Source organism: Centruroides sculpturatus, unplaced genomic scaffold, assembly GCF_000671375.1.
Source record: "Centruroides sculpturatus isolate CEXI.00-Female unplaced genomic scaffold, Cexi_2.0 scaffold324, whole genome shotgun sequence".
NCBI lineage: Eukaryota > Metazoa > Arthropoda > Arachnida > Scorpiones > Buthidae > Centruroides > Centruroides sculpturatus.
Window position 1 is genome coordinate 426411 of NW_019384466.1, and position 23918 is coordinate 450328.

The following is a 23918-nucleotide window of genomic DNA, read 5'->3' on the forward strand; positions in this document are numbered from 1 at the left end:
TTGTCGGATTGATTCTTGTTGAATTTCATTGAATAAATTATTGTTTGATTTTTACTAAATACTGTATATAGTTTATTAATAGAAGTTTAATTAAATATTTGATTTTGTTATTGACAAACTTTGTCATTATTTAATTCGGTGCACGCTTAAAGTCCAGGCCTGGCACACTAACGCGAATCCGCGTAAAGTACCCGTTAGGGAACGGCTATTTCCGGCACACAGTAGTGTCGATAATCGTTGGAAAAGTCGGAAAAATAAAATAGTACTTTACAGACTTTTCAAAGACTCATCTAAGTTTGTAGGCAGTTTTGCTTCACAATGGAACTTCATTGACATCTCTTCCTGTAGGTAACACTGTATTTAGGAAGGAGAGCTAAGAAAATGTAAAAGCCATTTTTTAAAAATTAAATGTGAAGACCATTAATGAGATGTGTGGAGATTTGAAAATTATTACTGTTTTCTCAGCTGGAATGGATCTTTACACTACATAAGAAAAAAGATGGTCAGAAAGTGATGGAGCCTGAAAACAAGAATATCTAGTATACTCTCTTAGTTGCCTGTGATAAAATCATATTGCTCACCTCTATATATTAAACTCAGGCTTATGAAGAATTTTGTGAGACAATGAATCAAGGAGAAGCTTTCAAGTAATTGAAAATCCCCAAACAAGTGATGCTAAAATTAAAGAGAATCTTTGTTGACCTGCAGATTCAAGAACTGTTTAAGGATAAAACCTTTAATAGAGTTATTCAAGAGATGAGAAAGTAGCTTGGAAAGCTTTTAAATCTGTTGTTAATGACTTCTTGGGTAATCGAAGAGCTGAAAACTACAATGTAACTGTTAATGAACTTCTGACAACATACTGAGAATTAAGTTGAAATATGTCACTTAAAATATACTTTCTTAATTCCCATCTTTACTTCTTCCCAAGCAATTTGTTAACCAGTAAGTAAAGAACAAGGAGAGAGCTTCCATCAAGATATTTCAGTGATGGAAAGAAGTTATCAAGGCAAGTCAAATGCATCTATGCTTGCTGACTATTGTTGAATGTGACAAAAGATATCCCAGAAATAGATTACAAATGAAAAACAAAAAGACAAATACTCAAGTATATAAATTACAGTTCCATATAGCAGAAACCAAGAGCTAATAAAAGCATTCTGATGTCATGCTTTTTCAGTTGACAACCTAAAAATTCTTATACATATTTATTTATGTTGCTAAATTAATTGAAAACCTTCACAAAATCATACTTAAAACAGATGACAATTTTATTTGTAAGATTTAAAAAATTTTTTCATGCCTGTTTTTCTTGTGTTTAATAATTATTTTGATATTTTTTTGTGATTCTTTTAATAAATAAAATTATCTGAAAAAAGAAATTACAATCATACATGACATATCAGTGAAATATTATCATATTTATGCAGTGTAACCTTTTTTTTGATTGAAGTTGTATAATACTTGTTAAGGACAATTGTCAGTTAACATCTACCCTCACAGATAGTTTTACAGAGGTTATTAATGAGAATCTACTGAAATTAACACAATCATTCATAAATATTTCATGTTTGTTTACAAATTATAACAATTAAAAAGAGAGAGAGAATTTTTCTTATACAAGTTTGAAAATAAAAAGGTTATAAAACTAATTTGAACTATTCTCTCTCTTAGTTCAAACACTAATTGATTTTCATTTATTTATAACTGTTAGTCTTATTTGTAAATAGTGACTTAATTATATATGATCAACATTCAAAAGTTAATAAAATAATAATGCTGAATAAAATTAACATTAACCATGTTTTGAATGTATTAATTGCAAACAAAATATATTCGAGAAATTAAATGTTTAAGACTTGGTAATCTAATTGTAAAAAAAAAATAAGTATAATTATTATTACCCTGGGAACTACATTGACTAGAGCATAACTTTTGAATGTATTAATTGCAAACAAAATATATTCGAGAAATTAAATGTTTAAGACTTGGTAATCTAATTGTAAAAAAAAAATAAGTATAATTATTTGAAAAATATGTTTTAGATGTTAGTTACTGTGCATAATTCCTGGTATAATCGTTGCATGATTCATAATGCAATGGTGCAATATGCGGGAGTTCAGAGCACGATAATACTTTTGCGCTTCGTTTACATCTAAAAAAACTATANTTTAATTTTTTTATTACTGTTTGTTACAACAGTTTCTTTATCGTTACAAAATCTATTACAGTAGACATTCCTATATCCAAACTGATCAAAGGCAACCAAAAATTTTCAAAAATCTTATACATTACTCCTAATCTCACTTTTCCATGTAGTATGTACATTTTAAATTTTTTAAAATTAAGGTTGCCTTGAAGTTCTTAGAAGATAACAATACATCAACCATTTCTGACTTGATGATGAGGCATATAGCAGCTTGTAAGCAAATCAAGAAGAAGAAAAAACTTTTAAGACAATATTAATTATAATTATCAAAACTAAGCATCAAAGTCAAAATAAACATTTTTTATACTCAGCAGATGTATGTGTTAGTCTTATTTAAAAATTTTTAACTCTCTCTGACCAGGATTTTTCTAATATCTGGATCACTCCCACCCACATTAGTTTGGACATGGAAGAGTCCACTGCATTATGTTAAACTACCAACTTATTTGAAGATTAATAAATAATACCTCTTGTGAAAAGGTTTAATTAATTAAAAACTTAACCAAAATATACCTAGAAATCTTACAGTTTATCACTGTTTGAAAAAATATGAAGAGATAGAGAATATCAATCACCAAACTTTTATTACGTATAAAGGATCTGGTATTATAGAAGTTCATTAAAATCTATTATAAATACCCAAATTTTTCCATTTAATTGATTTACAAGCCATCCCAGACAGTCTTTCACTAGTTTATATGGCCGGATTTCCACTTTAACAGAATAATCAGATTCATCATTTTGAAGATGGCGTCTTACTGATGATGTTAACTTGTTTTCATCTATAAATAAACTGAACAAAAAAGTGCCTCATTTTTAATTAAATTTATCATTTAACTTATTTTTATTATTTAATATATATTACAGGAGTCATTCTGAAAGTTTTGAAATACAGGAATACTGTAAGGCCTGAAACAAAATAATTTTTATTTATGTTCAAAGTATGCTCCTCTGACCAAAATGCACTTATATAGTCATTTCTTTCAAAGATTAAAAGCATGATGATGCTCATTTTTGGAATGTAAAAATGCTCTGTCAAGGAAGCTCAATTTCATCCTCTGTGTTAAATGTCAAATGTCTTATGAGATTAAAAAATATCCAGAAGCCACACATTACCAAATCTGGTGAATATTTGACGATTCTGATGATATTAGGTTCAAAGAAATCAACAGCCTGCTTGGCTGTGTGATGAAGCATCAGCATGATGCAAAATTAGACCTTGAATTTTCAGTGACTACAGAATTCTATGAAGACAAACTGTAGTAGATCAATTAGCTATTACTGTCTTTTGTTCCTTAAGGTTAATTACTTTCGTCAGACAAGTACTATGGAAAAAACAGCAAACATGACACTTTTTTTTTATTTCTCTGCCCTTTTCACAGTTATTGGAATTGAATCATCTTTATGGATACATACATGGCTTTCTTGACATGTGGGACAGTCATAAAAAGGTATGTATGTCTCATCACCTGTGATAATCTTGAAAATGATCTGATGTCCACTTTGGTTCAACATCTCCAGAATTTTCTTAGAGATCCTGATATGCTCTGATTTTTGGAAATCTGTCAACTGATGAGGTATCCATCGAGACACTACTTTTTTTAAATTGTAACTCTGTATGAAAGAATATCTGCACTGCAGAGGCTCCTATCTATACTCTCTCCTATATCATTTCACAGTACGGTACACTTTTGGTCATATGTTGGGCAGCAGTTACATTTTCAGGAGTCACTGCTGTTTGTGGTTACCCTTAACATGGTTCACTGTGGAAGGGAAGTACAACCCATCTGAAATTATTTGTACCACCTGAACACAGTAGCAAATGATAGGACATCATTGCCAAAAGCCAATTTCAATTGTTCATAACAGTCTTTGTCATTCAGGTCAACATAAAAATCATAGTAAATCATGGTATCACTTCATACCATAATTTACTTCTCTAGAAAGTACCATTACTACTACTAGAAAGAGGACCTGTTTCACTTAGAGTAAGGGAAAGTGATGAAATTTATTTATACATAATGTGTCATATGAAATACTTACTATTAAAAAAAAACCACTAATTCATCATGGATGGTTTTCTTGTATTGCAAAGCTTTCAGAGTCACCCTTATATAAATCAGATGCAACTTATTATAATTTCTAAAGTATAAACTTACTAAACAGTTTCCAAAGTAAGTATGGAATATGCAAAAAACACAGGATTGTAGTCAACATCACATCCTCTTAAATTGAAAAGCCCTATTCAACATTTTATTATATATTAAAATACTAAGACATAATTTAGTTAGTTAATAAAAATAAAAGAAAAATTACATGCTATTTCATCCAAAGCAGTTATTAATAAAGCAACAGCTTCTTTATTTGTCATTTCTTGACGTATTTCAGTTATTTTCTCTCCTAAAGATTTTCCTAAGAAATAAAATTAAACAAGTAAATAAATTTATTAATAATTTATTAAGAATTGAAAAGAAAATTACCAGTATATGATAGTGGTAAAGGTTCTATACTAGTTGAGGGTGGTGGTGGCCTATCATCCCAAATAAAATCAATTAAATTCTGATTCACACTTACTAGATGATGCCCTGCTAACTCCAACTGATTAGAAAGAGGATTCCAAGAATCTGTTTAATATAAATTAAGTTTGTATGAAAACTTTAATATCAAATATTGTTACAAATAATGAAAAGAATACAAGCAAACATGATTGTTTATTTATACACAGTTTAATTTAACAAAGATGAACTCAAAAATTAAACAAATCAGATCACAAATTTTAAAATAAAAATTAAATGTTGGTCAGAGTTGTTCCCAAACAATGTGTGCATTCTGGGTCATTTAAAAATTCTACAAGTTTATGATGGCATATCCCATTCCTTATGATGTCATCACCGAAAACATCAAAGTCCAGTTGTGAGAAGGAATATAAGGCTTCATGTAAATGACATGCACAATTTCTTGTTGCAATCATGGTTCGTATTTGGATGAGATAGCTTCTCATTCTTAGATAGTAACATTAAAACACTGGCAAAGAACTCAAATGGGCCAAAATACTGATATAACACTTTCTCAAGTGTCCTGACTTATGAATAGAGATGTAGATCTACACTACACTAATTTGTTTTGATCAGTAATTATTCTTATGATGGTGAGCATCATATTGTTCTTTGTCACAACACTGTGCCATCAAAATATGCTAAGTTTCAAGCTTTCTCCAGCTTTGTACAGAGGAAAGCAGAATAATCCTCAAAATTTCCCAGAGCTGTAGGTTGTATAAGGTCTTCAAACACTGTAGAATGATGGCCATGAACTAGAAAAGAATGGTGAATAACCTATAATATATTATTGTAAGCTAAGTATTTAAGTTGTAAGTATGTTATGAACAGCATAGTATGATTTTGTCCCAGTGTCAATGTTAATATCAACATACAGAGCCAACAAATCTGTAAAAATCTTGTTAAATTGCTCCATGAAACCATTTGTATAGTGTGATAAGTATGTAAGGAACCAAGTCCGAGCATTATTTTTAGTTATTTTTTATTTTATTTTTTCTTACTTATGAGGTGTTACTCCTCTAAAGCTAAAGTAAAAACCAAGTCTAATATTAACCTAACAGTCCCTGTTTGGGCACCAGTTGTAAAGTACTAAGTTATTTTTATGCCTTTTACAACGATTAGCAACACGACTTTGTGCTGGAAATAGCCGTTACGTAACGGGTACTTTATGCAGATTTGCGTTAATGTGCCAAGCCTGGACTTTAAGCGTGCACCAAAAGAAATAATGACAAAGTTAGTCAAAAAACAATCCAATATTTAATAATAATTCTAGTAATAACTATGTACAAAATTTAGTAACAAATCAAACAACAATTTATTCAATGAAAATCAAAAAGAATCAACCCAACAAAACTCAAATCAATCTATTTGCTAACTTAAATCTATTCCCCTTTGGAACTCGACAAAAAATTCAAAGACTTAACTTATGTACAACAATTCTTATGAAGTAAGGTCCTAATCGTCACCTGAACATACTAGTAACCTTTTCTCTCAACTCTCAAGACTTTCTAATCTTTGATCCACAAATTGAATAACTTCAAATCGCCTTGGAACCATTTTATCACTATCGGACACCTCTTGTCGTTTGCTGCTACAAAGCTCACTACGCTCGTTGCTAACAAAAGCTCACTTCGGTCATTTTCACTTGAGGTTCAGACTTTATACTGTGAGGTGACGTCACAATTCTGAGTGAGATCACTCCCCTCATTTACATACTTATCACTAACAGTCAACTTTTCCTTTCTGCCTGGCAGCCTATTTCCTGACAATACTCACTAACCTTTTACATCATTCTTTCTTTCTTTTTTTTTTTTTTCAGGATGTTTTATTCTTTAAAGATTATCAAGTTCCTAAGTTATGCTTGTGGGGTATCCCCCTCTTTCTTGGTGCGGACTTACTTTTTTCCATTCAGGAGCATGAGTTTTTTTTTATGGCGCCTTTTCTCGTCAGTGAGTTGGTTCTCTTTCTTCTATTTTTAAGTTTCTAAGGTGATTGGTGAGGAAACCTTTGTCCCAATAAAAACATAAGCCCCAAACAAAACTAGAATAAAAAGCAAAATAAAAAATAACTAAAAATAAATGCTCAGACTTGGTTCCTTACAAGCAGTAGTTTTTGATGAATGATCTCAAAAGATTTGGAGGATGTCTTTGACTATTTCAGCAAGAAAGAAACCACCTTGATCACCAATTAATTTTTGGAGAGCCCCAAGTTTTAATGTAACACTCAGAAAGTCATTTATTTCAACCACTGACCTGGTACTTGTAACCTAGGTGATGACATAATGGCTCAGCTAATTTATGGCAACAATGATCTAGTGGTTTACATTTCATGAAGTAGGAAAATGCCTCAAAAGATCAATAATGATGGCATCAAAAATTTTACTTGGAAATGTAATTAGCATCAGCTGTCCAATAGGTACATATGAAAGATGCTTCTGACATTGACCTGCTGACAAGCTTGGATGTATTGCATTATATACTAACTCATTCCTCTCCAATGATGACTTCAAGATATTTAGTCATATGTACTGTACAGGCATATCTGAGGTGAGTCATCATGATAAGTCTCCAGTATCTCACTCTATACAGATCTCAGAGTGATGAGACAGCAAGATAATCTTGTAGGAACATAATCCTGTCTGTATAAAATTTCATCAAATATATAAAAGTGTTGGTAAGCATCAATATCATACATAATTTGTCTAATCATTGGATCTGTTTGTTAGTAATGTTGCCAGTCTGAGTGTAGTGATACTGTTTACTTCTTTAGATTTTTGTATGCCTTGTCAGTGCTGGATTACCCAATACAGAAATAAAACAAATGTCTAGGGTCCATAATTCACAGGGGTCTGGGTTCAGTACAAAAAAAAATTTAAATAAATAATAATAAATACTGACAAAAATGAATGCATCCAGCAAATCCATACAAGATCCTAGTAATAATTTAAACTTCGTAGAAAACTTATACAGGTCATTATCACAATATATACGGTAAATGATTTAAGAGATAAATATAACAAAATTGAAAATGAAGAATTGGCAATATCCAACATCAAATTTGACACTAATACTCAAGAAAGACCCAGAAAACAGAAATGATTTTTTGATGAAATCAAACAGATGAAGATATCAATTTGACTAGTCAAGCAGATTTTGACCATTATCTAAATTGTCATAAATTTTTACTTGGTCTAATTTTTTTACATCTCAGATGTTTTTGTTTAATAATTGTATTATTATATCAAGACATAAGATTGGTTGACACTTGGTACTTGCCAACTGAACACATTGCCAATCAAATGTGCTGCCAACCGAACGCTTTCAATATTCGTTACAGCCAACTCTGACCCAATGCTTTTGATACACAGTTTAGAAAAATTGTTATAGAAAGTTTTAATTCACATACATTTGAGCTTTTGTTATTTTGGATGACATTTTGAATAAAATTCATTTGTTTCCATGCAATTTTATCTTTATAAGCATAAAATTAAGTTATAAAACTGAATTAGCTCTATGGGAAACCCCTGTAAACTTTGACCTATTGACCTGGAAGTTTTGCAAGAACCTTAATGAGAAAGGCTTAAATTTAAAATTTAAGCTTTCTAGACCCAGTAGTTTCTCTCTACAAGCATCTACAGTGCTGTATGAAGAAAAAGAAAAAAATACAGTTTTTTTGGCAACTTTTGCACTTTTAAATTACTTATATTTCGACAATTGTGTTTTAGAAAATCTTGAAAGTTTACACACTACCTAAGAAAACAATTTTCTTTCAAACAAGATATTCAGAATTACTATAGGTGTTTGAGGGGCAGAGAAATTGCACCTGTAAATTGGAAACTCTGATTCCTGTATATATAGTCAGTCTGTGCTTTTTATACTTGGTGAGGAGTAGGGTTTCTCAAACTGAATACCAGTTGTTTTTTTAACTTGGGAAATCCTGCAAATTTCTTATCACTTTTTTCTTATTTTGTGTTAAGGTTAAAGAAATTTTGCAAATAGAAAATATAATTAACTCATAAACAGTCAGAATACATTTGTATTTATTAATTTTAAAGCTACTTATTAGTTTTTTAAATTTTTGCTTGTTATGGCATGTCACAAATTGTCAATAATACATATCAAAATAATCAACACCTAATCTGTTGCCGAGGGAGTTTATTTAAAATTAGGTGTTGATTATTTTGATTATTAATTTGCCGAGTATGTTTTCTGTTCAATCAATACATATCTTATTTGTGACAGGACTCTGAAAATTCTTTACTTGTCAGAACCTGTAATATCTGGAATAATTGTGGTTATGCTGTCTTAATTTTTAACCATGCCCAGTAGCTTCAATAACTACATAATGCCAGGTTGTACAAATTGGGCAAGGATACAAACGAGTATGAAGTTTTTCTTCAAAAACCTGATTATTAAAGACAAACGAACTGCTGAATTATTGGGCTATAAGCTTGATGTTGCTATTAAAGCAGCCAAGGTAGACAAATCAAGAATACTAGAGAGCAAAAGAAGTACTACAATCTCAAAAACTAACTAGAAATCTTCCAGGCTACAGGTGAAAAAAAAAACATATCTGTCTAATCTTAAATGCATTAAACACGATTCCACTCACATCAATTAAATCTGAAAGGGCATTCTTGGTAACAGGACTTATCATTTCTAAAATAAGGATCAGAATGAGTGATTGGAGTATTGACCATCTTTGCTTTTTAAAATCTTATTATAAAAATTTAAAATAATACAGTGGAACCTCGGTATATGACCTTAATCCGTTCCTGATGTTTGGACTTATACTGAATTGGATGTATACCAAACCAACCTTTCCCATAAGTAATGTAAAAATGATTAATCCGTTCTCATGTAAAAAAAAAGGCTGGCTTTAAACACCTCACTTTCCTGGCTAGTTCCTGCTTGATTTTTCATGAGATCAGCATGTATCTTTTTAGCTTTCTAGCAAATAATTGCGTCCAATACGCTGTCTCCAGCACTGTTTTTCAGTTATCCAAAGCAAAAGCAATTTCTTGACATGATCTAATGTCTTCGATCTCTGTTTAGAAATTGATTTAACCCCTTTTGTAATGTTAGCAGATTTAATAATGTCTTTATTTTTCACAATTGTCCATATCGTCATTCTCAGAATACAGTAAACAACAGTTAAAATCTCGAACACGCATGCCACCTTTGTATTTCTCAACAATCTCTTTCATCAGTTCCATTGTAATTCTAGTAATTTTTTTAGTTTTCTGTTGCTTTTCATTTGTCTTTTTGGGATTCGTGATTAATAAAAATAATAAAATTTTACTTACGAATTAAAATCAGAAGAAATTAAACAAAGTTATAAACCATTGCACCGCGAACGTCTAGTCTGGTGTAGTACACCGATAGTGCTACTTGTTCATTGATGGCACGTATAATTGAATTATGTCGTATACCGAGCAAAATTCGTTTCGTCCAAACAGAACGTATTCCAAATTGGACATATACCGAGGTACCACTGTATTTTGTATCATGTTTTATTTAAAAAACAAAAATTACCTTTTAAGTTAGAAATTTGATCTAAGTTCATTTTTTTAAAATTTTGAACTCAATTTGTTGTTGTATGCATTTCCAGCAAACTTTAATAAAGTTTTTCAATTTGTGAAAATTTCTATGTAATTCAAAGGTAATTTTTAATATATATCTTACACAGCATTAATAATATGATTTTAGAGGTTGTAGAATGTATTAAATTACTTTAAAAAATGAAAAATAACCATATCATTTGATTTCAAGATATTTTGTATATCTTAAAAATAATTAATTCTATCCCAGGATTTCATGGGAAACAGTTTACTTTTTTCCCGAAATCCCTCACTGGGAAATGAGAAACCCTAGTGGAGAGTCACTGCAGTAACTCCTGATATAATTTTTAAATATTTTTTTTGTTATACTGGAAACTTATTATACAGGTTTGTATTCTCTATTATTAATAAAAGTTTTAAGTGACATTATTTAAGATTTCCTTAAATGGGGTCCCAATTTAAATTTTGTCTAGGGTCTGCTAGAGGCTTAATCCAGCACTGAGCCTTCTTGTAAATTAGGATGGATGTATAAAAAGGTGTCAAGATGTTAATATGTGTCAATACATATATTATGGCAATATTATACTCTTGTAGCCGCAGGGCTATGGAATGAATTATCCAGAAGAATCCCAAAGATTTGTAAGCCAGTAAATGATGATTCATTACCAATCAAAAGGGATGTCCAAAAATGTAAGCTAGAAACTTCTCAATAGCCCAAACAACTGCCAACATTCCTTTCCATTGTTGAGTAATTCTTGCTATTTGTTAACATTTGAGTAGTATAAGCTATTATGTAATTCTGAACCAAAACTGTATCCATGCCAGTAAATGTTTGTCAGTACATTATTACTTCATAATCGTAATGACATAAAATGGGTTCTGAAGCCAAGGCCACTTTTAAGCCATCAAATGCTTCTTAATGCTAACGTCCCAACTTCAACAACATTACCAATAGACTGACTATTTTGAATTAGGAACCCATTAATTAGTGACTGTAGTAGTTTTAGTACTTTCTTATCTAGTTTTATCTGTAAATTCTCATTCATGCAGGCAAGAAGTTAGGTGGCAACAATTTCTGGTTTCCATTCCTCTAAACAGGTTCTAGCAATTAAAACCTAATGTGTTTGGTTGGTATTGGTTATCCAAATCATAAGATTTCCACCATATGGCAGGACTAATCCTTGTTCTAAACTTAGATGATGGCAACCACTGACTATTCCTGAGACAGAGTAATGTACACTACCCTACAATAATGAACCAGACAGCAAGATGTGATGGCATAAGGTAAAGAATACATGCTTTAATAGGAGGAGAATCCCCCCCATGTGCTGCAATTACACTAGCAACCCTCCAGACATACTTTTCAACAAGGTTTTGATACACAGCTATGGGCAATTGTGTCTATTCCTGCTTCAAGAATGTTGCCAGCTCAGCTGTACATTTCAGACGCGGTTCTCTGGCCCATAAGTGTCGCTCTAACTCTTCCCACAAATGTTCTATTGGGTTTAGGTTGGGACTCTGAGCAGGCCAGGGAAGACAGTTGACATCTGTATCTTGATACTACTGCTTAACAGAGACTGCAACATGATATGGAGCATTGTTGTCCCTGGAAATAACAATTGTCCATTCCATAAAATTGCCAGAGCGTAGGAAGAACCTGATTGTCCAAAATGTTCATGTTGGCATAGGCGTTCAATTTACCAGGAACAACATACAAAGGTCCTGGGCCATATAACAAACCCCCCCAAACATCATCATCACCACCGAACTTGACAGTTGGAATGATATACACTCAGGTAACAGACATTTGCCTGGCATTCTCCAAACCCAAACACACTCACCCGACTGGAAAAGCATGTAGCATGACTGATCGCTCCATAAAACAGTTTTCCAATGGTCAACAGACCAGTTGCAACTTTGCAAACACCAAGCGAGCCTGCTAACTTTGTTGGATGGGATGATGTTTGGTTTGTGTGCAGCAACATATCTGTGGATATTGAGGGTGTGCAGTTCTTTCTGCAAAGTATGGGTTGCACTGTAACCCCTGCTGCTTGAAACTCACTGTTGATGATTTGGAGTGGTTTCTTGCGGTTCTTATGAACCTCACGCTTCAGGACACGACAATTTTGTTCAGTCTTGTTCAGTTCAAGCTTACGGGGATGACCAATGTGTGCAGTTTGTGTCCCAACTCCCGTAGTCTTCCACTTCTTCACAACATCACCAACAGTTGACTGTGGCTGTGATAATTCTACCAGAATTGCACAAATAGACTTGCCACTAATGTGACAATCAACTATAACACCTCTTTCAAAGTCACTAAATTCCTTTCATTTTGACATATCAGAATTTCATGCAGAACTAACAATGTTACCACTTAATGTATCATATTTAACCTTATCAGATCACGTGTGAGCACTGGATTTGGATAAAATCTGACATGCAGTCAGATTTTATGCAAATCTGCTGGTGTCCAGTCCATTATTGTAAAGTAGTGTATGTCACAGATGAGAGTATGGCAATGACAGAAAACACGCGAAATCAAGTGTCACTTAACAGTCACTATGTAGACACTCAATAACCTCAAAATGGATGAGTTGATTCTGATTATCAATAAGAATGGCAATTCTTTATAAAACACTTGACCTAATATCAAAATTATAACTGTAATGATATGAAAATGTATAATACCTAGCATCATATTATAATTTGTATTTGTTACAACCTGAGAATAGCCATGACCAAAAATGTTACTGAATAAAAATTTTAGCTTCTTAAACTGAACAGTTTGCTTTTTTAATTTTCAATGGTAAATAATGCTATTTGACAAATATAAATTAAAGCTTTATATTTAAAGCAATTATTCAAATGCACTAAATACAAATGTAATAAAAATTTAATATTTAAAATATAAATTTACCATAAAATTTTAAAATTCATATACTGAAAAAACTAATAGAAATATTTATTATACTATTTGTATATAAATTGCAGCAACAAAAACAGTTTAGAAACAAAGCAATTACATGTATTGAAAACATTTTCTAAAGTAAGTTTTTGTATTATTTCTTCTATATGCATAATTAATTTAAATAGAAATGCATTTTAACACTAAATTAGTTTTTTCTGCAAGCTGTAAGCAGAATGAATTTGAAATACATAATATTGCATTTGAATTTTTGTATAAAACTTTTTATAAATATCTAGACAAAATAAAAATAAAATTTTTAAATTCAATAAAATAATGATGCTGCATACAAGTAGTTATAGATTATTAAATAATAAAGATTAAAGGCTTACCAAATGGGATCAAATAAGGATCAACACCAATCCTACTGCCTATAGGCAATACCTAATAAAGATAATAAAAATTAACAACGATTTCTTTAAAAAATCCACAATAAATAAAATACTGAATTAAGCTCACCCTTGCTAGCCATTCTCCTTTAGATGGAGTACCTGAGGCACCTATCAAAATTTAAAATCATTATATAGATATGTTATAGAATTCATTATATATAATATAATTATATACACCTGAAAAATAGCAAAAAATTATTTTTAATGATGAAAGTATGTTTTGCATTGATGGAGGAGGAAATAATGGAGGAAAAGTTTGGCACTTGAAATGTGAAACCAACAATCTGGTTTGTTGGTTTCACATTTCAAATCATCACAATTCATTAAATTTCTCACTAAAGTTATGGTGTGTATGTTCACTTGACTTTAATGAACTTAAATTTCTTTTAATGAGACAGTAAATGGTGATTTGCATTGTGATATTTTAGAATATTTCTTTATCCCAACAATGGAAGATCATTTTCAAGATAATGTAATCTTTCAGCAAGATGGAGCTAAATATCATATATGCAAAAACACCAAATGAGTTATATTAAAAAAAAATAAAGCTCTTGGATTAATCTGGAAATACACCAGATTTGTTTCCAATTGAAAATATTGAGTCCATTTGAAAAAAATGACTGCAAGAATGTAACCCAACCAATGAACAAAATTTAAAAGAAACACTTACAATAGATTTTTTAACATAAGCTTTACATAAATTAAAAACTTACCTTCTTTCATTAAAGTCCAATTATGATCTAATTGTTGCTCAGCTTGCTGAATATATTGTTCATCTGTCCATAGAGCTGCATGATCTTCTGTGACTATTGCTGTTCCTATTAGAACAGATTTTTTTAAAAAATTAAAACAACTTCACAGATTTTATTCTTGAAAAGCAAATTTTAATAATCAAAATTACATAAATTTTGCTTATTAGCTTTTCAAATTATACTCTATTATAAGTTACTTATATATTTATAGTGACTGTCATTTTAAATTATGAAAACAATTTAGTGATATGTTTGTTTTAAGATAATGTACCAAATTTTGTTCTGTATTATTCTTTTAGAAAAATTTTATTACCTTCTCCTAATTAATTTATCTTTTCATTTTGTTCTTTCAATTGATAATTTGTATAAAATTTTTTCCACCATTCATTCAATTTTGCAAAGAAATTGCATTTTCTTTTAGAATATTTCATTACATTGAATTTTTCTTATCAAAATTAATTTAATTTTGTGTGTAATTTATCACTGAACTACAGCTACTAAATGTACTGATTTTTTGCAGTTTGCAATAAACTTACACAAATAATTTACTTCTATATGTAATTCAAAAAGCTAATATCACATTCATGTGAGCATACATCATTTCAGATATGTATTAAAATATATTATATTCAATCATTCCCAAAGATTTAATGATTTAATATTGAACCAAAGAGGAAAAAGCTTTTTTATAATTGATTAAGTCGTATGGACCGTATATTTTAAATGGTCGATGTGACTCAGACTACTCGGCTAAATTTACTTTTCTTTTGACAATCAGTCTATCTGTTATAGATCTAATAACAGTAAATGCAAATTTATTAGACAGATTACTGAATTTTAGAGTTCTTGATATTTTCAATTCTAATCATTTTCCAATTTCAATATCATTTGAATTTACTACGAATAGTGTATTGACTCAAACTTCAAAAATTCACTACATATGGAAACAAGAAAGATTGACCATCTCAAATGGTTGGAGCAGATAGAATTATGCAAGGCATACAACACTACATCACCGATCAATTCCAGAGATGAAATCTCTCTTTCTTCGGCATGGCAGGCCCTATTACAACAGGAGGTTTAAGTGCGTCGTAATCCTAAAAGAAAGGAAGTAAATGGGTTATCTAAAATTATGTGATATGTTTTGTGGGCTTAACAACAAAGTTATTCATAAAATCTTTAAAAACGATGAAAAATATTTAAATATCTGTCAATATGACATAGAAGATATGACGTTCAGAGATATAGATCACGTGATTCCGTTCTATCTTTTCGGTTTTAAAAATCGTTCTAAACGAATATTTTTCGTACTTCGTAAATCTTCAAACGATTTTTGCCTGAAGATGGACCCAGGAGCGGTCTGAAAACGTTTGTACTATTAAATTTTTATTTCGCATCGATTAAAGGTTTTTTCTAAGGTACGTGATATTTGGTTAAATCCGATGTGCAGATGATAATTATTATTACATTTTATGTCGTTTGAGGGAATCCATTCGTCGTAAATGGCCACAGATCTGGCAAAGTGAAGACTGGTACCTTCTGCATGACAACACACCTGCACATCGGTCCCAGATGGTCACACAGTTTCTCGCCAAAACTCAAATTAATGTGCTTCCACACCCTGCCTATTCAATGGACTTAGCCCCACGTGATTTTTATTTGTTTCCATCAATGAAAAAGCATTTGCAGGGATGCTGTTTTGTGTCATCAGATGAGATGAGAGCAGCATCGCAGGAGGCCTTACGGGAGGTTTCAAAAAATGGCTTCCAGCAATGCTTCCAGAAGTTATATGAGCACTGGCAAAAGTGTATTGTTGCCCAAGGTGATTACTTTAAAGGTTGGTTATGCATCAGCAATATAAACTTTTTAAGGTAAGGAATTTTAAGCCAAGTCCCCAAACTTTTGGATCGTACTACGTATAATTATTTTAGATTATTTGATTCTTTGATTGGCCCAAGTATGTTTTATGCCATTCTGGTTTGAGACAGTCTTCTAGTAGACAAATTTGAATCAATACAGTTATTCTATTTTAAGTAGGTGTTCTCAGGATCTGCATGAGAATGGAATTGGGAAGACCTCCCCTCACTATTAAACTGTTGATGAAATTGTTTAGATTTTGGAGGAAACTTATTGACCTACTGGAAGATGACTATCGAAAATTGATATATGCAAGACTTTCACAGATAGATGGTAATTGTTTTTTGAAGCCATGGCCTGCTATTGCTAATGAATTACTAAATAATACTGTCCTCTAGTTATATGTATTTAAGTGAAAGTTTGTTCTTTCTGGATTGTGATCAATGACTAAGACTTATATTGGCTAAAAGATGTTCATTATTTGAGTGAAAGAAGTTGGAACAGTGAAATTTTTCTTAATTGAATGTGGAGTCCAGCATCTTATTTATTGTCTAATTTGAGTTATAAAAATAAAGTCATTTGCTGCACAATTTAGACTAAATAGGATTTTGGTAAAACTAAATGGTAAAATAATTAATGTCTTATGTGACTCCAAATATTCTTTTTGTGAAACAACAGCAATGAATGAGAAAACACCTTGATTCTTGCAATATTCTTTTGGATGTTCAAGTTGTTACATTACCATCTGATTTTTGTTCCTAAATTTTATTCAGTTTTGCCATGCTAATGTATAAATTATATGATTTCTTTGTTCATGTATCAAACTTAAAATAACAATGTTTTTTAATCCCCTTTGTAATAACACTCGCTATATCAAATAATAAAGATTGATTGATTGATTTATTATATTCAATCATCAAGTTCTTTGTAGTGATATTAATCTCTCTGGATAAAAATTCCATAAACAAACATTATTTTCTGTTTCTAAAAATGCCACAATTTTTATTCATTGCATCTAATGATAATGATAATTTTAGTTTATTATGAACCAAGTAATTATATTGTAAAATTTAAAATTTTTATATCCATAGCAATTGAATTTTTATTTAGCTAATGTTAATTGACAAGGCAAAGTGTAGACTGTGTAAGTGAGAAGAGAAATGACTAAATTCACTCAAACTAAAAAGTCCATTGTGCATTCCTACTGAAGTTCAATCTCTAAAAAATAACAGACTTCTAACAAATCTACATTCAAAAAAGATTAATGTGAATAAAAAATTTGCTAGAATGGAGAGATGCAAACTCACAAATGAGATACTAAAGCCATCAGAATCCACAATAAATCAATTTCACATCAATAAATCATGTTTCGATATTAGCTGTTAAAATATTTTTACAAGAATTATTAAAGCTATTATATAATTCCAATATTTTTAGGATTAATTAATTAAGAAAAATTTAAGCATTTGGAAACTAATCTAATTAATATTCAATTACTAGACATGAACAAAATAATACTTTTAATTAAATCTTATTACTTTAACATTTTAAAATATTTAAAACTATAAATATAAGAATAAACAACAAATAAAAACAATTTATATAATAAAAATTTTTTCCATGATAAATATAAAATCCAGCCTTAGAATACTTAACAATTTTTAGTTTGGATCAATACAAACATTACAACCTCTGATCAAAAGTATAAAATAATGTTATAAATTCCTGCATCACAACATTTCAAAGGCAAGTTTTAAAAAACATTTAATGTTTGGTTGTTGATTGCTTGTGCAAATTTTCAGAAAATATATTTAGATGCATAAACATGCTCTAAAATGAAATCAGTTTATGTAATATAAAAAAGTATGATTCATTTTACTAATCAAGAGTAGAGACAAAAATATGGAATACTGAAATACAGAATACCTGAAATAGCATAGCAGGGACTGGGCATGTTCCATTTCAAAATTAATTTAGTTACACTGTTATTGTACATTACATTTTGAGATTGAATCTGCAGAACTGTAATCGTGATTAATCAATTGCTTAAAGCGTTCGAAAGCGTTTTTAAGATATTAAAAAATGATTTGCTGAATTGTTTAAAGGTTTTTGGTTTTTATTTATATTGTAGTTCCAGTAAGAAAGTATTTTATTTATCGTGATTAATGTTTGCATTCTAAAACTATCCAAAAACACCAGAACTGAGTGATGCAAAGAAAGCATTGATAATTTCATATTGCAAGTGTGAGATAGCAGAAATTCCTATATTAGAACTAGTCTTTAATACTAACATGATTCGAGAGACGTAACAATTGTTCGTAGCTACCTGAGAAAGTCTCCCGTTACATTTTCTTGAAGGCAACATGACACTTTCTCGTGAACTATTAACCTCTGCACAGCCGAAATCGTCTGTGAATATGGCCAGAGACGGCCGAAAAGAGTCAGTCGCTGTTTTAGTCCTCGAGAGGGAAGAAATCATCGCCCATTCCATAGGATAATCTTTATCAACAACCATTTTTTTTTTTGTGTTAGTGCACGATAGAGCCTGGATATTTCAACGGGACATTTTGACTGGATATTTTACTCTTGGACGAATCCTGAAAAAGGCTATAAGAAGAACTATTACCTGGTTCTCCAATTCGACATGACCCTGATTGGGACATTTACCAAAGGTATTTATCACCATGCAAACCTTATGTAAACTCTCTCTCTTCGCGACAAAACTTTAGAATCTCTATCTTATCCCATTTATTTTTAATTAAATCCTTGTTAAGTGTTACCTGTAGTTGAGTCTCTTCCACATGCTGTCTCTCGATCAACATAACAAATCCGTCTGACCACTTATGGGACTGCTTGCACGATGGTGTGACATAGTAATCGCCGTCTCGGCTTCTGTGTTCCGCTAAACATGGTGGTATCAATCCTGACAGGACACTAAGGAGGTGCCGACCAGAGAGGTCACACAAGCATGGTGAAAAGCAGCAGATAATGCAAAACACACAATGTACATAAGTGCAGTGTCTATAATTATAGCTAAATATAAAGCACAAAAAAATTGTCTACAATCAATGTAGATATGGATGCACATGCATAACTTTGGCACAAGAAGACAGAAACCTGATCAAAATCGTTAAAGAAGAGAGATTAAAGTCATCAAGAGAAATAAATACTGAATGGAAAGAAGTTAGCACAGATTTATTTGAAAAAACAAAATTTTCAAATGGAGTTGTGGTTTGGACTGCAGACCTGGACATTTGGAAACTGTCAACACTACATTGAATGCAGAAGTTTACTTGGAAATTTCAGACAATTTTGTGCTAAAAACAGCAGAGGAACACTTTGGTGACTTTATCCATCAAGATGACAGTGCATCTTCCCACTAAGCTGCAACAGTATGCCAATGGTTCTTAAACGAAAACATTTCATGCTTAGATTGACCACCAAACAACCTGGATTTAAATACAATAGAGAATTTGTGGAATGTTTTGAAGAAACTGGTTTGAAAATAGAAACTGACTTCATTGTTAAACTGAAGTGTGCTATTCAAACCAGATGGGCAGAAATAGCTGCAGACTTTTATGTGAAAAGTTAGTCTCTTCAACACAAAGTTGTATTAAAGCAGTAATAAAGGCCAAAGGCAGTCCCACACAATATAAATTTATTTTCTTCCATACTTATGTGTCTGTAATTACTATATTCCATATTTTGTCTAGTGTTGCTCAAGTGTTGTGTATGCTGTTTCTTAAATTTTTTATATAATTACTTTCATCTCTTTTCTGTTGTTACATGCACAAGACACTAAATAAATTTCATTAAAAAGAATTAATTATTTAACATCTATGTTTTGAAACTTTAAGCTGAATTGAATGACATATTGCAAAGTGAACAATATCCATACTTTTGACCAGGGTTTGGTATCATGAATGAGGGAATTTATTGTTGTTTTAACAATAAGAAGAAATTTTTATCATGTACCATAATTTCCACTAAAACCAGTTATGAAGGCTCTTCTTCTGTCACATGGTGCCAGATATTCACTCTGTAATTTAGAATAAGAAACTTCTTACAAATAAATAGATTAATGATTATTTAATTTTTAAATTTAAGAAATTTTTCATTTTTATTCTAAATAAATATTTTCATCCCTTTAAATAATATCTTGAATTACATAGTTTTATAAGAATTACAAGAAAAGTTTTTAGCTTTATTTTATAATGATAAAATAATATTTATTTCTCTGCAAAATACCTAAATTTTTTTGTTGTCCCTAAAGAACTTTATTGTATTTATAATCAATGGGTTGATATTCACACCAAATACTGTATAGTGGGATACCAATCTCAGTGATTTCTCTGTCTCATTTATTGTATTTTATTTTTATTTAAAAAAATAAGAATAAAATGGAAAAAAATTAACACTTTAATAATTAAATTAACTGCTAATAGAAATTTACTCAGAATTTCTATCTGTTTATTAATTACAAAGTTATGAACAATGAAATCTAACAATGCAAATTTTATTGGGTATAATCAAAATAAAGAAGTGAGAATCAGATGAAACTTCAAAATATAGATATTTTTAGGCAAAAAACAAATCACAGGGGATCGATTTTTGAAAGAAAGTAGAAATCTGGAGAACAGTAAAGCTGAGTCCAAGACATGTCAGAAAGATTCAACCACTGGTCATTTACCACTTTGATTAGAAATATGTAAAGTAGAGATGCAAGACAGTATAATCATAGTATTTAAGGAAAACAAATTTAAAACCAACAAATTGCACAAAAATGACAAGATGTAAACTAGTAAATGAGAATGTTTGCAAATTGATCAAGAAACATTATAATTAGAGTACAAAGTTGCATCAGAAGTCTACCTTTTAAGGAGTACTAGAGCATACGCTCAAGTACTCCTTAAAAGGTAGACTTCTGATTTTATTGTTAACAGAAAAATATAAATGTACAGGAGAACAACACTACAGTCATGCAGTCATCTATCTAACTCCATATGGGAGAAAACTTTTGAACTGAAATAACGTGACTTCCAGGAATATAGTTAATTGAGTCTTCCTGACATGTCTTGGACTCAGCTTTACTGTTCTCCAGATTTCTACTTTCTTTCAAAAATCGATCCCCTATGATTTGTTTTTTGCCTAAAAATATCTATATTTTGAAGTTTCATCTGATTCTCACTTCTTTATTTTGATTATACCCAATAAAATTTGCATTGTTAGATTTCATTGTTCATAACTTTGTAATTAATAAACAGATAGAAATTCTGAGTAAATTTCTATTAGCAGTTAATTTAATTATTAAAGTGTTAATTTTTTCCATTTTATTCTTATTTTTTTAAGTAAAAATAAAATTTAAATAAATAAAAACAAAAAAAATTCTTACCTGATGAGAATCTTTATGAGGAATAATATAAGCTTGAAGTATTTCACTGACATAATTTGTATTCTTCATAAGAGAACGCAATCTTTTTAATAATACTCCAGTGTTTTTAACAGCCATATCTAATGGTTCAGATGTTGATGCCCCAGCTCCATCAACATCTGTTAAATTTATAATGAAATATATTAATTATAAAACATTTATATATGTTGCTAATTTTAGTTATTTAATTATTATAATCCAAATTACAATATAAATTAATACTAAAATTTATTCTATTTATGTCTATTTTCATTTATCATTTCACTTTAAAATACATATAAATATATTTAAATTACAAAAAACGAATTTCACATAATAAAGCAACATTTTTATATAAAAGTCAATCAATAAATTTTTGTCTTTCACATTTTTTCCTCATTTCAACTAAAAATAGCAAAAACATATCAAATCTAATATATATTTGACTCTTAACAACGTCAAGTTATTCTATGTTACACCAAATTTCACATGTGTAATGCTTGATTAAGAAAAATCTGATAACAAAGTTGTATCAAAATCCAAATATATAAGGAAATAAAATAACAAATATAAATAAGAACTAGATATTTGTGTAACGTTTTCAATATAACCATAATTAGAAACTATGTAAACTATGTGGTATACTTAAAAAATTTGGAAGATGAACTATGCTTCATTTACTGATCCAATCTGTTTCATCTTAATAATTTTATCATTAAGATAAATTAATATGCTTGGAAGTATTATCAGGAATTATTGTAAATCTGTATAAGATGAGAAATGTGAATGCAATATTTCATAAGGTAATTTTTTTAAAGATTCTTTATAATTTGTTCTGTGAAACATAACTAATTCAAAAAGTTCAAAGAAAGGATTTTATTAGAGCTGTTGGATCAATAAAAATGGAAATGACTTTTATAGGCTTTGACTGAACAATAATATAGATTCACATGATAAATTAAAACAAAGTTCGTTATCAACTGTGATATACAAAAAGTTTAAGACTACTAAAATGGCTGTCTTAAACTTTAAACATGAATGAGAGATGCCATCTAGCTACTGATATATCAAAAGAATTATTTTGATTATATTATGAAGAAATGAATACTAGAATATAAGGTAAAAATAAAAAAATTCATATTTGATAAAGCTAGTTTAAGAAAAAATCAAAAAATACAAAATGTTCTTGCCTTACATAACAATATGTGAATAACAAAATTTGTATGTAATGGATTGTGTTGCACCATTCACCAGATAATCTAGTACAGGGATAGTGAACCTTTTTGTGTCTGTAATTTGTGTATAAGTGATAAAATAAAATATCTTACTAGAATATAAATACTTAAAATAATCAAACACCTTAGTATTTCCAGCAACAAAGTATTTAATAAAAATAATGTTTTTGACTATTTTTAATAGTCTTCTTCAGTTAAGCCACTTTAAAATAAAAACAAACGTAAAATAGAACACAAGCAATACAACAATTTAAAAATTTGAAATTAATTACAACAAAATAAAAATAAAATCAAACGTAAAAACAAAAATTAAATTACAATAAAATATTAAGAAAATTAATCGTTGTCGTAAAGAATTAAATTAAATAAAGTATTAAGAAAATTAATCGTCGTGGTAAAAAGATTTCCATGCAAAGGATAGACTTTCTGCATCTCTATGGTTGATGCATCCTTTGTCAATATAGGCCTAGTAAATTTCAAGTTTTTCAATATGTTTAAGTATATTCCAGTAAGTTATTTATATTCTATTTTATATTCCAGTAAGTTATTTTATTTTATTACACTAATGGCTCACCGGCCAAAGAATACAGAAGAATAGTTATCAAGCTATACAGCGCAAAAGGAAAATTTGAATTCTTGTCGCAATACTGACTTAATGATGTTTTCCCAAACTCCATTCACAGGATACAACTACCAATGAATTGTACTTCTTTATTACAAAGACTAAAGTACCTGTGCCTTAATAAAGCTATCAGATCTTCCAGGTGAAATGTTTATGCCTTATTACATAAACTAATTCATTTAGAAGATGATTTGTATAAGCAGGACCCAGTTCTTCTTATGGATGTCAACCAAAAAGTAGTCAACTTAGCCTGCTCATATGAAAAATTCATAAAACGTAAATATGTCAAAAAGCTCAAATGGTTATTATGTTACCAGAATGTCAAACCTCGCTTTAATAATAACAATTTTATAACAGCATG

At 30.1% G+C, this 23918-nt stretch overlaps 1 protein-coding gene and 1 pseudogene across 4 annotated transcripts in view; both read right to left on the minus strand.

Annotated features, from left to right (window-relative positions):
• Window positions 1–2226: 2226 nt before the first annotated feature.
• The window catches only part of LOC111621047 (xaa-Pro aminopeptidase 1-like), a 76482-nt gene continuing 54790 nt past the window's right edge, over window positions 2227–23918 (minus strand). For all 4 annotated transcript variants that reach the window (XM_023363100.1, XM_023363101.1, XM_023363102.1 and 1 more), the window contains exons 5-13: window positions 21683–21840; window positions 20266–20329; window positions 14395–14499; window positions 13749–13789; window positions 13622–13673; window positions 4690–4833; window positions 4526–4621; window positions 4369–4450; window positions 2227–3002 (exon numbers count right to left, since the gene is read on the minus strand). In XM_023363100.1, the coding sequence (XP_023218868.1) occupies window positions 2816–3002; window positions 4369–4450; window positions 4526–4621; window positions 4690–4833; window positions 13622–13673; window positions 13749–13789; window positions 14395–14499; window positions 20266–20329; window positions 21683–21840 (929 nt within the window). In that variant the 3' untranslated portion in view covers window positions 2227–2815. The remainder of the gene's footprint in view (window positions 3003–4368; window positions 4451–4525; window positions 4622–4689; window positions 4834–13621; window positions 13674–13748; window positions 13790–14394; window positions 14500–20265; window positions 20330–21682; window positions 21841–23918) is intronic.
• LOC111621048 lies at window positions 3025–4343 on the minus strand (annotated as a pseudogene).